Source organism: Buteo buteo, chromosome 4 (assembly GCF_964188355.1).
Source record: "Buteo buteo chromosome 4, bButBut1.hap1.1, whole genome shotgun sequence".
Classification (NCBI taxonomy): Eukaryota; Metazoa; Chordata; class Aves; order Accipitriformes; family Accipitridae; genus Buteo; species Buteo buteo.
This window is the reverse complement of record NC_134174.1, coordinates 56,063,507-56,081,092: the sequence shown is the minus strand read 5'-3', so window position 1 is coordinate 56,081,092 and position 17,586 is coordinate 56,063,507. Positions and strand designations below refer to the sequence as shown.

Genomic DNA, 17,586 nt, shown 5'->3' with positions numbered 1-17,586 from the left:
TAGCAATAAAGTTGGGGTTATTTTCATGTTTTTATGCTGCTGGCACAGCGATCCTTATTAAAAATAAAAAATAACAAAACATTAGTTTCCAGTCCACCTTTTTTCCTTCTCCCTGGGAAATGAAAAGGCCATATTAACCGTGAAAGGAAAACAAAAGCGTGCATAGTCCTAGGGTCCTGCTGTCACCTTGGCTGAAGGCACTTTTCCTTTCATGGGGCGACTAATTGCTTAGAGCATTAATCCCTGAAAGAGGCTTTTTATTCTGCAGTGGGCGAAGCTGTTGACATCTGACAGTGCCATTTCCCGCTTTGATCGGACATAGGCACCTTGCCGAACCCAGGAGAAGGTGGCCCTGCAAAGCTGGGGATGCTCAGCACCCTCCACCCTGAGCTCCAAGGCAGCAGCTCTGTCCTCTGGGGTGCCCTCACACCCTTAATGCTGTGTTTAGTTGCACATGGAGGAATCGAGAGGAATTGTTCAGGGAGATTGTCCTCAGCTGTCTTCTGGCATCAGCAGGCACTGCTGGTGCCAAGTCGCATGTGAGCATGGTTTGGATTAAGTGGTCTGAGCTGGAAACGGCTGAAGTGCTCACACACGGAGGAGCTGGGTGTGAAGGAGGCTGGTTATCTGATAAGTAATTATAAAATCATTTCCCTGTTCCTGTGCATCAGCTGAGCTGTGGTAGCTGCTGGTGTGAGTGCTCTTAGTCTTGCAGCCAATGTAGAGTGATCTGAATGCGCTTTGCTGTCCCTGGGAGGCTGCGCGACTGGACGCTGGCTCGTGTTGGTGCCGGCTACATGTGCTCACGTGGATCACCGTGTCTGCTGCCTGCCAAAGGAGTGGGTTAGCCGTGCACCCATCAGCGAGGAAGGGGCAATAGGGGTGGCTTTGTGGTCAAGAGTTAAAGAGGAGGTGCTGCTGGGTGGCCTGGCCACAGACCTGACCCAAAGGCCGTTTTGTCAGGTGATGTGGGCAGGCTGCATGTCCCAGCTGGGTTATTGCAGTGCAAGCTCAGAGGAGGTAGGGGAAGGGGTCCAGGTCTGGCTTCTGAGTCAGTGCAGGGAGGTACAAACGTGACTTCACCGGTCAGACCCCCAACGTGTGCTGGAAATAAAAGTGCCCATCTCTCTTCTGTAATACACAGAAATCAGCCATCCCTGCCTTAAAACACGCACTCATGAGCCTTTGAAATCAACAGTAGCTTTATCAGGGATCAAAGCAGGCAGAGAGGAAATCCCTACTAGAGATTGTCTTAACGACACAAAAAGGTAACACGTACTGAAAAGATGTGTCTGGAACCAGAGAATGATGCCTGTGGTTTGAGATGGTGTCCTGGTCTGCAGATGAGCTTTCTGACTCGGAGGCCAGCTGGATTTGGTCTGGTTGTTGTTCAACGGCTTGCTTCTGTGCCTGTCGTTGTCTACTGAAAATTCAGCTTAAAACTAGTCAGAGGTTTCACTTGGAGGACTCCAGGAGAGCACTTCCATTTGGAAAAAGAGAACAGTGCTCTGTTTTGCAAAGCACAGGGGATTTCGTTTCTGAATACTGCTCTCTGAAACCTTAGCTGGTGAGTTCCAGCCTCTGAGAAGCACAGACACCTAGTTATGTTTGCCGCCACATTATTTGTTTGTTCAATTTCTATGTTAATTGGTGCCTTCCAAATACCACAACTGCTCTGAGGAGCACTGTCCCTGCCAATCTGACTGCTGAATTTCACCTCCTGTAATGTGGGACATGTGTACCTGGCAGCTGACTTAATCAAGGTCTTCCACAGGGGAGAGTTTTGCCTCATTTGTGGCAAAAATCGAGGATTTGTTTTTGATTAGAATAAATGTTTGAACAGAAAGATTTTCTGGCCCCAGATGTCAAGGTAGATGTATTTTCATTCTGCATGAGATCAGCAGAGGGATCTAGGGACTGACACACTGCTTTCGTTAGTGTGTGCTCATTTTGTGACCTTGTGAAGCCACCTTCGCATCCCTACCCCTCAATTTCTACATGCAATGTTTCTGTAAAAGTATATGTCGTAGCACCATGTTATTGCATGACCTACCTCCTAGTAATAATAACTTTGATCTATGTGGTGTGAGTGCAAATATTATTTTATTCACAGCTCCTGTTCTCAACCAGCTTAAGGGTGGAGTCTTCCAAGCAGTGTTATTGCCAGTCAGGCCAAAGGATGTGGCTAGGATGTTACTGTGCTTTTCTAGTGAAGTTTGGCAAGGGTGTGGTGCAAATCCATCTCTCTCCAGTGACCTTGCTGCAAGGTCTTCGACCCCAGTGGGTGTAGCTCAAAGGCTCCCTGTTGGCGAGGCTGGCGCTGGCCCAGGGTCTGTGAGCTAGGGCCTGGGGCTTAGTGTCACACTAGCGCGTGCATTAATGACAAGTCTCGTGAGAGCTTGTAAGACAGTGCAAGTGTTTTAATAGGCTCAATTCGTTAAGGCTCCTGCTTTAAAAGATTGAGGGGGGACCATATGGTCCTTCCCTGAGGGTCCATACCACTGAGTGTCAGTAGAAAGACTCCTATTGACTTTGGCAGATTCCAGTAAGCAAGATGGTACTTGATGTGTTTTTGGAAAGAGCAGAGGAAGAGTTTAGTTGGTGTAGCTACAGGGGCATGGTCTTGTTCTTCAGGAAGAGCGTTTTTCATGGTTAAGGTGGCACAAAGGCATTTGAGAGGCTCTTGCCTTTTCCCACTCCGGGGTCAGGAGCTGGAGTAGCTCATATGATAGAAGCAAGTTCACCAGCAAATATGTAATGTAAACAGGGGCTGCTGGTTCCCAAACTCGTTGGACCAACGTACAGTGATCCACATCATTTCTACACTGTCCATGGAGTGAAAGTTACTCTTGACCATAGCTCTGCAGACTGTCTGTGGACCACTAGTGATTTGGAGATTACAGGTTAGGAGCCACTAACTGCCTAGGTGAAAGCAGGACACTGGCGTCAGCTGATAGAGGAGGCAAACCAAGTGTTTCAGCGATGAGACGTAGTGGTTGACATTTCTCTGATCAGTTTGGTATAGGGTCTAGATAGTTTGATCATTATTTAAGCCCTGATGTTTCCGCATGTTAGATGACTTGGTCCTAGAAATTTGGAAACAGATCTTTTTGGAGGACCTTCAACAAAATGCAGGGAGCAGTGGATCTGTAAGTGTGCAGATGCTTATCTTAGGGAAGAAGTATGCATAGGCAAGGGTGATGCTTTGGATCTGCATAAGCTTTCCTGTTTTTCTGTGCCTTCTGCTCCCAGCATAGCAAAGACTGTATGCAAAGAGGGGGACGCTCCTGCATCCTCCGTGTGAGGAAGCCGTGCTGTTTCCTAAGGCAGTGTTTCTCGGATGTTTTGAAAACGTGACCCTCTTTTGGCTTCTCATCTCTGAGACTCGGAATTATCATCAGGTCGGTTCCTCTGGGTGAGGGCGTGTCAGTTGCCGGTGTTGTGGGCTGCAGGTATAAATACCATTCTCCCTCTCCCCTCGGACAAACTGACTGCTTTCTGCAATTAAAAGCAGTTGGCTGTTTGCAGGCTAATGTACCGCTTGCAACCAGTAATTACAAATGAGTTCACTTTCCACCTTGGGGAAGCTGAGCTGTGTAGTTCAAGGAGGCACCGATTTCACTGCGGAAATTGTAGACTTCACTCACTGCATCAACACTCCCAACATTTTGCAACAGACTGGGAAGTTCAGTTTTAAGGGATCTGGGGACTTGTGCTCACACTGGGATCCTCTTGTGTGGGGTAGATGCTTTACTTTGCTGTACTCTGGTGGTAAAGTTGGTTTAAGCAAGGTGATGGATCTCTTCAGGTTTGCTAGTGCATACAGACCAATGCACAGAGAGCTGCCCCACAGTGAGAAAATTGAAAGGATAATTTTGTAGCACTTTCCAGACCAAACACTGAGTAATGTTCCTGCACCATGATTCCTGCCTTGCTTTGGAGAGGTGGGAGATTTGCAGCTGGGGCAGCTGAAGAGGAGATTACAGGAGCAATGGGTTGTTTGGGTGATAGCAGCAGGACATAGAGCAACATGAAGTAGTTCTTGGCTTATGCAAAACATTGTACAAACAGTAACAGAGCTGTTAGCTTGAGATTTGCACCCCGTGGCCCCCATCTGTCACTCCTGAATTTCAGCATCAGTGCTTCGTGGCTTTTCTCCTTCTTCCAGCTGTGCCTGGTGCTTGAATTCCTAGTCTGTACTAGCAAAGCTGTTCTAGAGCTGCTGCTGTTGTCCCTGGAGGATACTAGCCACCCCTACAGACAGACAGTGGAAGGCAGCCAGGTTCAGAGTTAGGAGCTCTTTGCTGGTGGGGAATCTAGCCTCGCCTCTTGCCTGTCTTTGGTTTCCCCTTGTAATTATTCACATAAGGCATATTCTGCTTATCACTTCTAATTCCTCTTCCTGGTGGTATTCTTTTATACAAGCCATGTTATTTCCCATGCCTTATTGCTTCTCGGTGATTTTCTTTAACATTGCAGCTTATGCACATTAAAAACAGGATCCAAGTGCAGAAGGACACTCTCCCCACCATCCCCCATATCTCAGGGCAATATTATTATTGCTTGTGTTGGCTTTCCTGGCTGCCCCATCTGTCTCCATCACCTCTTGTCACCTTCCATAGTAATTCCTGCTGATTAGCAAAGGCCTTTATCAACTGAGGCTCTTTGGCAGCCAAGTTCAGCCAACAGTTCTGACTCTGTCATGAGTTTCTACTTATTAAAAAAGTCCTTCCCTCTCCCACCGGTGGAAACACTATGAATCATTTCCCTCCCCTTTCTTTGTCAGGACCAAATGCCATCAGTGTTAGGACCCTGGCATTGGCTTTCTGACTGCAGGAAATCATGGATGAAACAATCCATGGAAACTGGGATCCCCATGTAAAAGTAAGACATTATTTTGTAAGGAACACACCTATTTTTTGGCCACTGTTAGATTGCCATCTGGTTGACAATCACACGTACTTCCATGAGAAACATAAAATTGTTCTTCTCTCCCATAGTGTTGTGCTGTTGAATTACCTATTTTATATTGCAAGGCGGCAGTGTGTATTTAAATGCTCCATTTGGGAGTTACATTGTGTGACAGGTGCCTGAGAGTTTTGGGCAAGACCCTGAGGTGGATGTCACAGCTTGAATGGGTTAAGGGGAATTTGTGTCATATCTGATGGCACATCTGTGCTTCTTCAGTGTATAAAAATAATAACAGCAGCTATGTGTAAGGAGTAGAAGCCATCATAAAAATACTTGAGTGGCAAAATGGTTTTAGTTACACTGGAGGAAGCTGCTTAGCCCGAAAGGAGAACCTGTAACTGCATGAGGGCTAAATTCTTTACTCTTTTTTTACCAATGCAACCCCAGTGTAACTGCAAAGAGAGTCTGACCTCATCTCATAAGCAAACTCTATCTCTGAGAAGTTGATCTTAGGTGGAACACATCACTTGGCAATATACATCTACAGATCTGGTACCTCCCAGGTTCTTGGGTAAAAAGAGGAGAGAACCAATAGCACAGTAACAAGAACAACATGAAGAGGCAGAAACAGGAGCTTTTCCCTGCTCTTAGGAGACAGCTGACTGACAGAGCCTCCACAGGTGGAGCTTCTCTAGTCAGAGGCAGCACATGTCTCTTTAATCAGATGAGACATTACAGTGTTTTTAATGCACCCATTAGTCTTCAGGCTGTCTGCTGTTGAATATTTATCATATGGCTAGCTTCACGTATTGCCCTCTGAAGTGTGCTGATGGTACTTGAAGTAGAAGATTAAATGTGAATATGCATTTGTCCATTGTCCCTTTGACAGTGGGTTTGGGCTCTTCCTGACCTCTGACAGACGCTCCTTGCATGAAACAACTGGTGTCCTTAGACCAATCCATCACCTAGATGTCCCTTGAAAGGAGACTCAAGCTCAGCAATCAGAGAGTAAGAGCAAGAGGTGGATCTGTTCTCTGGTAGATTTGGAAAGGAGCTAAACAGCAATTTCCCTGCCTCCCTGTTGCCCCTGCTGCAGCTCCCACTCACTGCCTGGCTCCCAAGAGCAGCAAAGCTGGCAGCTCAGGGCTGAGCCACTGGCCCAGTGGTGGGAAGATCATGAAGACATGATTCTCTAGAAGGTCTTGAGGCCTAGATAGGCAGCAACCTCCCCTTGGCAATGAAAGGTGTGATAAGGAGATTTGTTTCAGAGGCTGTCTTAGAGCTTACAAATCACTGGTCTAGGTCAGTAGCTGCTGTGACAGCTGGCAATTGCTGTGATTGTAGGGACTGTATAGCTTATGTCCCCCTCCCTTGAAAAGGAAAGACTGGATTCTCCTGCTAGGCATCCCCTTGGGGACTTCTAGTGCTTCTCTGCTTAGTGATGCTTGGTGCTGTCCTGCCTCCAGACTGTGCTCCACGGTGTCACCAAGCCCACCAGGAGCTGGGCTTCTTCCCTGCATAAACTACGTCCTTGACCATTACAAAGCATTAGGCTATGGACCCTTCTGGAGTGTGTTCAGCCCAGACCTGTAGGCTAATGGGAGGACCAGAGTGTTGGGGTGCTTTTAGGGCTGTTTGTTCTTGGGATCCATGGCACTTGTTAAAATCTATACTACTCCAAGTATGAGGTTATGCAGCAATAAAGTGATATTCAGAGGATACCTTTAAGCTTGCAGAATCAGCAGCTGCCAGATAGACAGTCTCCTGCATAGCTTTATTCTTCCCACTTTGTGCACCCGCTGTGTATACAGGAGGAAACTGAGGTCTTGTGGGAGAAGAGGTGTGTGGTCGCAGAATTAAAGACTACATCTATATATATATATATATATATATACACACACAGAGAGATGAAGGGATGACTTAAGATGCCCCTACAATGCTAAACCTGATACTTTGCCTCTTATCCACATTAATTTCCTAGGAATAATATTTTCTTTAAAGAAAAAAGGATAAAAATAAATATTGTTATCCTGCATTAGCAGCAGGGCTGGAGCCCTGTGTCTTCCCCACATCTCTCTTTCCCAGTGCTGCAGTCCTCGGAGTCCTCCCTAACATGTGCCAGACCCCCCTTGGCCTGGTCCAAGTCTGGCACATTGGTGAATGAAGTATTTGCAAGAGACGGCGCCGTCCTGCATAGCCTATAGCTTCACATCTGAGTCTAAGACAGACTTCCCGTTCACTTCCTAGCTGGGCTGTAGCATGGTTAAAAAGCTGCTCGTCCTTCTGTAAAAGGGGGGTGTAGCGCCTGAGGAGGATTAAAAGAGCTGCAGTAAAACTCAGGAGAGAGGAAGCAGCACTGTATGTTCTCACGTAGAAGTAGATCCCTTCCTCAGAGATGTGGAAACTACCCAGAGGAAAAGCCAAGCAGCACATAAACCAGTACTCCACCCTCGCAAGGAAATTGCCTGGGCTGTTCTGCATTTACCGGCCACCCCAGGACTTCCCTGCTTCATCTTAGCGCTGCATGAAATGCTCCTTTCCACTGCCGTCCTGAGGGCTCCTCAATGGCTCTTACATGGCCCCGCTGTTCGGCTCTCTGCCTGCTCTTTATTTCTTTATGGTGACCCTAACTACCTCGTTAGGCAAAGCTTTCCATTAACGGGGTCTGTGTCCAGTGCACCCACTTGGAGAGTGTAAAGAGTGTGCAGCATGGGTCTCTCAGGTTACGTTCCTTTTCCAGTCCCATGGGACCTCCCTTGCTTTCAGAGGAAGACCAGTGGAAATGGGGGAACTGGAGAAAGCAATAGTAACTCGTACTGGATCTGCAGTGGTTCCTGCTGGTTGGTCATGATGGCTTTGGCTGAGCTTCTGTCAGCACAGTCTGTCTTCCCAGAAAAGGGGAGAAGCTGGGCATTTGGGAGGTTGTCCCTCCTAAGAGGTGCTTGAGTACCCTGGGCAATGAGGCTTCTCTGCCTGAGGACCCCAGGACTTGTAAGGGCATCCCTCCTTGCTTCCCACCAGAACTGAATGTGCTTGCAGAGTGTCCTTGTTTTTCTTCTTGCTTTTTAATTTGTTGATTGCTATTCTATGGTGCTCTAAACTACTCAGCCTTCTCCAGATCTCAGTTTTGAGTGCCATACTGGACTGCGCAACTACAGATCTTCCCCACAGCCCTCATTGAGCCTTTTCCAGCTTCCAGTATCAGAGAGAAAATCTTCCTTTTTCTGAAAGGATAAAAATGGAAGCACCTTTTGGGCTTTGCTTTGTCCTAACACCACAGTCATCCTAATATTTTCCATCTCCATTTAAGGACTGAATTAAGACTCATCATATCCTGGGGTCTTTTTTGTACTCTGTGTTTAATATAACGTTCTTTATTATATTTATCTTGTTTCTTATGTTTGAGTCTTTCATTTGTTATGTTACTTTGAAGACTGGGCCTCCCTGTAAACTGTCCTTTTAGGAAAGCTGAGCTGCATTTACAGGAGATCTTTAATGTATTTAAGTCTTTGGTTCCTTTATGTTTTTATATGGACACCGGTTCGACTTTTGACTCATGGCTTGAACTGAAAACAGGAAAGCCAGAAAGTGAGAATGTTTCCAAAATGTTGCTTTCTCTTTGCAGTATATTTATAAAAGTTGCAAATAAATACCAAGATCTCCCGCACTAGCATTTCTGGAGCACTGGGAAAGGAACTAGTCTTTTCTCTACAGCTATCCCCACACCTCTTCCCCCACAAAAAGGAGCTTACTGCAGTTATGCAGTACAAGTACAGTGTGATCCTAGAGGCTATCAGAAATAATAAGAAATGTTTTGAAATGCAGGTAGTTCTCCCCATTTACCGGACAGAGAAGCAGGAACGCAGCAAGGTTTTGGTGTGTCCAAAGTCAGTTGGCGCAGGGAAATGGAAGTGCCACCTTCCTTCTGCAGCAGCCTTTGGCTAAATCGCTAAAGCTCAGATGAACATCTCGGACACCTATTGAAGATTTTCCCTGTGCTCTGCGACTGCATGCTATCGCATCCTACAGGGATGCCTCAGCACCAGCTTTGTAATGAGATAACCATAGGGAACCCAGAGAGATAAATTTGTGGCACTAGGAAATGGCTTTACCTCACAGGGCAAACTGTTTTGTTGCCAGAATTGGGGATGGAGATAAACCACTTTCTCCTGTCTGAAACAAAAGGCTTTAACACCTTCTAGATTAGCAGCTGTGGAGGAAAAGGCAACCAAAAGGGGCAGAATCTGGGAGGGTTTAGAGCCTCTGCTACTGGACTGTTAAAGGCTGCCATTTCATTAACCTCTCAGCTTGTGTAATCTTGACAAAATCAAAGCCACATATTCAGATTTTGGATCTGATTTCATTTCCTAGTCCATTTTCTTATCCCATGATCTATGGATCAGTATCTTATTTGCCTGTTGGCAGAAGAAGTTTGGAGCAGGGGTGGTATATATGTCAGTGGTTTTTTTACGTAGGCATTTCATGGACTAAATAATGCTGGCAGATACTGTTTTCTTCCACCACAAGGAGAACATATAATTTTTTTTGTCTCATTACATTAAAAGAAATACAGGACAAAAGAAAAAGGGAAGAAAACCACCAAAAAAGGCTATGAAGATATAATCCCTTCTAGCCAAAAAAATACCAACTCTATGACATCCTTGTGTGTGGGGAAACTCAGCTCCTAGATTATTTTGATAAACTTTGTTACAATCAGTTTCACACAAAACCGAGCTGTTTATTTAATCTTAACTGCTTGCAGATATGTCATCCAGTAAGGACACTGAGGTTATTATTTTTTTTACTTTCAAAAAAAGAGAGTTTGTTTATTTTTCTTCTATTATTTGGCTTCCCTCTGTAGATTTATAAGGGCTCTGTCACCAACAGCCTTTTATTTGCTCGTGAGCTGTCTGTGTGGTTTGTCTGCCTGCAAGGGCAGGAGCATCCACAGTGGGAGGCAGCTGAGCGGGCAGGCATGGGGCGTAGATGGAGCCCGCATCCCACCCCAGCAACGCTCCCTGCGCTGCCAGCACGGACATGCCAAAGCGGCCACAAAGTAGAAAAGAGTCATAACATAGTGTTGGTCCATTCCAGGATAATGCCACCACTAAAAGGGAACCAAAACTTCTTGCGTTATCTATAGGATGAAATCAGAAAAACTCGCTCTGCCCCCTGAGTCACTGTGGTCCCCTTGCGGTGGCTCCCACAAGCGGGACTTTGGTGGCAGTCACTGAGGTTTCAGAGAGCTGCTGTGCCTGTGGTAGTTGTTGGCCGTGTGCTGCATCTCCTGTGCAAACTTAAGACCAGCAGCATCCAGGTGCAGGAGGTGCCATGCACGCTCCTGTAATAGCTGTTTCCCCGTGTCCCTCTGCCGCCTGCCCCGCAGTGTGTTTGTTTCCGTGCAGTTTGCTCCGAGGGCAGGAGCGGATCTGCCCCTCACACCTCCTCCGAGCGTGCCGTCCTGTCTGTCTTGTAGCGATGGGGGACCGCAGTCACACAACACAGCTGCTGTGTGAACCCCTCCAGTGCTGGAACTCCTCCACTGGGGACGTAATGGGGTTGCAGAGCTCAGCCACCGGCGCTGCCGACAGCTGTGGTTGGAGCCGGGGATGGAACCCCGTCTGACCTTTCTGCTCGGTGCCGTTGCCCTACCCCGCATGGCAGGCGATGCCCCTAACCCTCCCCTTTCATCTGTTCCCTCCTCAGGCAAGATCCTGTTCCGGAGGAGCCATGTCCGAGACGTAGCTGTGAAGAGGCTGAAGCCCATCGACGAGTACTGCAGGGTAAGAGCTCCGGGGAAGCGTCTGGCAGCCCTGCTGCCTGGGGGCTCGTAGCCACCACCAACACTGGGCTTTCCCTGCGGGATACTACTAAGAGCTTCATTTGTGTTGTGTCCCTCGTAAGGATGGTCCTTCCCAAACGCCGCTAGGACTACCAGGGCGGATGAAAACAGGCTGCTGTTTGCTCCCAGGGTCTTTGCAGCATTTTAGCCTGCAAACTTTATGCACCGGATTGGTACCTCATTTATTCAGTAAAGGCCATAAGCCTCATCTGGCCGAAATGTGGATTTTATTTCTACTTCAGCCTCTATAAACGCAAGAGTTGAGCAGGCAGAGAGGCACAACTAAGATGGCGTTTTCTTCTGTTACCTGCCCGTCTGTCCCCCAGTGCCACACGAGGGACAGTGCCAGCTGGTGCAGCACCGGGGTGGACCGGTGGCTTCCAGGAGTGCTTCTCCAGATGAGTGAAAGCCTGGAAATTTATTGCAGGACAGAAAAGCACAGCTGTGTTGAGAAGAAGGTTAAGTTACCTAATCTTTCCTTTCTAGCTTAGAGTTTATGATTTGATGATAACTAATCCTCTGACAGTAGATTAAAAGTCATTTCTAAGCAAGACGGATACCCAGTTTTTGTAGAGGTATCGAGCGCGTCAGCATATAATTTAAACCCCAGACTTCCTCTCTTATTTCCCATGGGCTTTTCTTTCCGTTTTTAGAAAGCCAGAAGAGCAGGTGGAGGGGAAAAATTACATTCCCAAGAACTTCTCCAGTCAGACATTTGCTCATCCAAAATTGGGAGCAGATCGCTGAAGTGCCTGAGGCATGCTGGGGAGCGGGGGGGGCGTGGTGTGTGTGTGAAACCCATGCCATCTGCACCCCCCTGGGCGAGGAAGCTGCGATTAAAGTTTTATCTCATGAGATCAGTCTTTCTTGTGCGACAGTTAATGCACTGTCTTCCTGCCTGTGGCCGAATGGCTCTCTTTAAAATATGTAGGGTCTCACTGCGTCCCCAGTGGCCCTCTTTCAGACAGGAACTGCTGGCGACAGGAGAGGGCTGATGTCAGGGTTCACCCAGCAGATGCGCAGAGGAGAAAGCAGTGACTTATTCCAGGGGGGCAGCTGCTTCTCTGGGACCCCTTTGTCCGCGCCCCAGACAGACCCGACCTGACCCAGCTGGGCCCGCTGGTGCCCTGCCGGTCACAGCCGAGGGATATGTCGTGGCGTCGGCCGCTGGCACATTCATTGACACTGCGGCGCTGTGATTGCTGCCCTCCTTCTCGCTTCTTTTTTTCTCTCCTGGAGAAGCCTGGCTCAGTTCACTCTGGTTCAGATGCTACAGGGCAGATCTGCTGCTGCTGCCCAGCTCGGAGACATGGCTGGATGCTTCCCCAAAGCCAAGCTGTTTACTTAACCTATTTATTAATAGACACTGCTTTTATGAGCATAGACCCAGCCATGTTGGGTTAGCCCAGTTTTCCCCAGCCCAGTGTTTCCTGTCTCCAGCAGCAGCCACAGTGGTGCCCAGCAATGACTATGACAAACCTATAGTGACTTCTCCAGAATATTACCCCAGCTTCCAGTCATCTCTGGCTCATCTGTGCCTGATGTAGTGTCTTTTTTTATTTCATTTGCAGTTTACTGTAATTTGTCTTTAAATTGCCTCTGTCCTTCACAGTAGAAGATGCTTAGATCTGGATGGCACTGGAGAGCGAGGCTTGTAGTCACTGAAAAGCTTGAGAGCAGGCACTGCATCTCGTGTCTGTGTGTGCTTCAAGAGGGCTACATCCTCCTTAGTGTCCTTCTGCATGGGATGTCAGGTCTTTAAGGAAGGAAGGCCCTAGCTAACTCATCCATCCCCCTGGGATGTATCTTGTTGGAGCATATATGACCGTGGTTGTGCCTGAACAGTCTGGGCTGCAGGTAGGTGAGTGCTTCGGCCAGTACTGGCAAGTAAAGGAATGCCAAACTTTTTTCCATCCCCTGCATTTGACTCCAAATCCATGCCCAGACATTAATTTGTCCCCAGTGTGGATGGTAGGCAAGCTTGTGCCCACTCTTCAAAAACAGTAGAGAAGCAGCTATGTATGATGTCCTGCCTTTCACCAGATCCAGTTATGGGCTGATTTCTTCACCTTCTGCTACAGCTTCCTCCTAATTACAGAGAGTAAATGAAGATGGTAGTTGGGCACACCATTGCCTGGCACAGGACGTACCCAGTCATTCTTAAATCCCACAGCACACAGTTGGTAACCTGTGTAAATAAACAGAGGGGCCTGAGAGTTGCAACTCATACCTCTCCCAGCCTTTCTAAGTCTGCAGATTTTGTGAGAATAAGTTTTTCTTTTGAACGTTTATGGTTCATCCAATTTTCATTTATTCAAAGAATGATTATCTTATGTTATTGCTGTTCCAAACCTGGCCCAGGATGTGAAAGTCCACAAGACTGAAAATAATGATGAAAATCAGGCACTGAACTTCAAAGGTACAAAGAATTTAGGGAAACAGCTTGTAGAATGGGAGTTTCTTGGTACAGTGAAGTCAGTGGTAGTTCTGTTACTGACCTTCAGCAGGGACAGAATTTTATCTCTGGGGCTTAGCAGAGGCTTAAAATTCAGAAATGCTTTCTTTCTACCTTCGCTGAAGGTCACCACTTATAACGTTTCTGGGAACATGACTTTCATAATCTTACTGTAATCTTTCCATCCCAATATGAAGTTAAGTAGGAATGACAGAAAGCTGTGAATTGGGAACAGAAAGTTAGGTGGTGAGTCTGAACCAGAGTGGCCTCATTTCACCAGCCTAAACCAGACACAGGGTCTCTCTCCATTCAGCTGTAACTACAGAGGGAGCCTGAGTGACTTGCTTAGCTCCAATGCTAACTTCTAGAAAACTGAAGTGAAATGCAATGAATACTCTTTAGGTATAAGAAGGGATTTTTTTTTCCCCCACTAGTAAATTAATCTTACTCACTACTGTTTCCTACTCTGTAACAGCTGCTGGTGCATGTGCGTGGCTTGAGAGTGGGATCATGCCCACTTCTTTGGAGGTGTGAGCTGTTTTCTGCATTTCTTCCCCTGTCCAGTGGATGTTTTGACTCTCTAGAGAATTGTATAGAACTGTAGAGCAAGAGCATCATTTTGACAAGTTCAGTCCTGCTGCTATAAAAGAAGAGTGCAAGGCTTACGGCCCATGCTAGTCCTAAAATGAGTAGGCAGACAACATGCCTAATTTTGAAAAATTTAGAGAATTATGCTGGAATGATGTGGGTGAAGTTGGTGGAGAAAATCTGACATTGGATAATAACATGAATAAATGAGTCAATAGACCTTTGTCCACTGGAATCTCTGAGGAAGCAGAGGAGGGAGGCACGTTTGGATGCAAAGTTCGTGGTAATTTTTTTGCCAGATGAGGGTTCTCCATCCATTTCACCTGCCCTGGAAGGAAAAAGCGCAGATGGGCCCTGGCAAATGAGCAGTGCAAATGTTCGACCATTTGTTGTTTTGTTTTTGCAGACTGTCTCTGACAGAGCGTGGTGATTTGCATGGCTGAGAAGCAGGTCTGACTTCTGCTGTTTGGATGTGGTGGTGTTCCGGCACCGGGCATAGGAGCAGTGACAGGCAGAGGCTGTCTGAGAGTTTGTGGGGATACTTGGCAGTAAGGGGAGGTCTGCAGAATGTTCTGTATCAGGGGCATCAGCCCTCTGGACCCTACAGCATGGGTCTCCTGACCCCTCACTCTTGGGTGATTCTTCATTGCATTGTACCAGCTTAGAGAAATGCCATCACAGAGGTAATTAGGCCAGTGGTTTTGCTAAGGCCGCAAGAAACTTTGAAGTTGCAATGAAAAACAGAGGAGTGGGACGCACAGGGGAAGATATCCAGGACTTTTCTTATCTGTAAACATGAAAGTGCAGGGTCTGGATGTCCTTGCTGGTAACCTGAGTGAACTACCAAACTGTGTTTTGCCAGTAAATGTGTGCTGCCCACTGGAATTGGTATCTCTGGATGATTTCCCTCTTAACTGTAGGCTTGGAATTAGTTTAGTGTGATTTAAGGTCTTCTGGGCTCATTGGGCCTGGTTTTCTTAATTTGTTTGGGAGTTTTTGCCAGTGTGAAAGAAAGAACAACTTCATAGCCTTGGCTTGCCAGGGGCATTTTATTTATTAAGCTTTTGATCTCTCAAACACACCTCTGGTGTGTGCTTGTCCAGTATGTCCCATCCTGTGTTCAAGAAGGACCTCCGAGGTCGGTGGTTCACAAAACCACTGCTCTCTCCTTATGCAGCCCTCTGGGAAGACTCAGGCCAGCATTTGCAGACTTGCATCTTTGTGTGTGTTGGTCCTAATTGAGGGAAGCATCTTTGTGCAGGGAAGCTGTTAAGATGTGAAGTCCCATTGTCATAAAGACTTACCTGAATTTGTCACATGCCTTCCTGCTGTCCCAACTGGAGGTGGATTTAAGTAGAAGCTTACAGGCTTTTCTGTAGTGTGGCTTAAGTACCCAAATGCACGCCACCTAAATAAGAATTAGATGAGCAAGTCACACCAGTGCCAGGAAATATTGGTCATTCTTTTATTAATGTCCACAGTGAGAGACACCACACTTCAAAAACATAATTACCTGCCTCTTGGTCTCTCAGTCCTGCCTCTCTTTCAAGGTTTAATCCTTGAACCTGTCAAGACAGATACACAGACGTTTCTGCCTCTATCCATTGTACAACTAAGCTGGTGCTGACTGAAGATGGAGTAATAGTTAGTCGTAGTCAAGAATGACAGTTTAAATGAAAAACTTTCAAACTTTATCTGTCATTTTTTAATCTACATTTCAGAATCCTGATGTGTTTAGACCAGCTGCAGTAATGAGAATTAATTGTTTGCAATGCCCCTCGGCACCTGGAGTAGAGCCTCGCTTTCCATTGCCTTATGGTCCTTCCATGCCAGAGGCCCAGAACTATGTCCCAGTTACTTCCAAAACTCTGCACCCTCTTTTTTTCCTTCCCTCAGCTCTTTTCTTATTCCTACATCTCCCCACTTCTTCTTCAGTCTTAGTCACCACCATGTACTCTTCATCCATGTCTCTGTCTGACACTCAGTGTTTGCCATCCAACCTCCACACTTCAGTGCTTTGGGTTCAAGCTTAGAGTTACTTGAGGCTCTCAACAAAACAGAAATGGAAAGGGTTTTCACTTAGGTGAAACAATTTATTTCTCTCTTCTGAGAAAGGAACTATTTTAATTGCCCCTTGCTGGACTCATTGCCATTCCCAAATGTCTGGCACTAATGATTAATGTTAATTGAAATGATAAACAATTGAGAACAGGATACTTAATATGAAAAGTCAGGGAGTCACAACTATGTGGTACGGTCAGCTGCCTCTGTGTATTTGTGTGTAGAGCTGGGATTAACCTCACTGAACATTAGGGATCCAAGAGCAATATATCTGAACTCCCTCAATGGGCTGTGGGGAGAGACAGTCAATGATTCACCCCACCCAGAGCTAGACCTATGTGGTGGGATAGGCAGAGCAGCCCCTGAAGGTGCCGGTCTTTCTCTAGCGATTGTACAGGTTGATAGACCAGTGTGACCAGTCTCCCATTTTAGACATATAAAGTTCAGTGGGGTGAATATCACATGCCTACACGCGCGCTGTAGAGCTCTACATATACATGTCTGTGTGCCTGTTTTTTATAAACGTATCTGCATAAATGCAACACAGAGCACTCGGTGCATCCTTACACGTACCTGCACGGTTTTGTACCCACGTGCATGTATTTCGTGGAGCCTTTGAGCTGTAACGTAGCCCCACGGGGCTGCCTGCAGTTCCCGTGACATTAAGCAATGAACCCCTGCCTGTGCCCGGTGCTCTGATTCGAGCGCTGTGTGCGGCGTGCAGCAGCCTGCCTGCAGATGAGCTGGTGCTCTGTGAGTAGCCGGCCGTCCCCAGTGCCGAGGGCTGCTTGCTCACACCCTGCCTGGTGTTACAGCTTTTCTAATAGCCTTTCGAATCATCCACTCTGCAAGACTGTCTGAAACCTGTAATACAGAGACAGACATCGTCACAGGCTGAAATAACACATAAAAGCATACCTCCTAAGGAATGTGTGAGGTCTGAGCAGTGCACGTCCGCCTTTGCATGCCGAGTAAGGAAACATACTATTACTGATAATACTTGGTGGTTGTGCAAGGCTGAATTCTGCTCGCTGGCACTTTTTATCTCTCACCTTTCCTGTGCAAATTCCTTGCTGTTTCTGGATGCTTACTATTTGTAGCTGTGTGCATTTACCTCTGGTTTCCGCTTCCCAGGAATAATGTCACTTCCCTATCCTTTCCATCCTTTCACCATCTGTTTTCCTCTTTTTCTTTACCCTTCTTTCTTTGACCCTGCAGTCTTTCCTTCAGGCTGTTGCAGCTCTGCCCTGGAACTGTCTTGCTGGAAATGCCAGAAACTTGCATTTTTCCCCTTGCAGAGTGACAGTGGTGTCCCTCATCTCCTCAATGCACTTTCTGTTCGCTTGCTGGAATTGCGTTGGACTTGGCTTGCTCCTGGGTGGATGTTGCGTGTTTACTGAAGAGACGTTTGTTTCTCAAAAAAGCTTTGCTGCTCCCTGCCACTGTCCAAAATCAATAGACCGACTCTGCCTGGTTTTACTCCCTTGTTTGCACTTTCTTAGCATTTCTTACCCCTTCTTAAAGCTTTGTTCCTTAATCAAAACAAGGAAAAATTGACTAGCTGCAGACTTACACCTGAGTTCCCTGAAAAACATGCAATGGCAGGTTACTACCGAGTGGATTTCATTTCACCTCTGTGCACTGGGCTGAAAATTGCAGTACTTTGGGAGGTGATTCAGAAGCAGGAGAGCCTGCCCTGCCCCTGGGCTGCCATGTCCATAGGGTGGGA

The 17,586-nt window shown here is 46.9% G+C and overlaps 1 protein-coding gene across 2 annotated transcripts in view; it reads left to right on the top strand.

Annotated features, from left to right (window-relative positions):
* Positions 1-17,586, top strand: part of SH3PXD2A (SH3 and PX domains 2A) — a 269,677-nt gene that overhangs the window by 99,345 nt on the left and 152,746 nt on the right. For both annotated transcript variants that reach the window (XM_075026320.1, XM_075026319.1), the window contains exon 4: positions 10,618-10,694. In XM_075026320.1, coding sequence (XP_074882421.1) covers positions 10,618-10,694 — 77 coding nt within the window. The remainder of the gene's footprint in view (positions 1-10,617; positions 10,695-17,586) is intronic.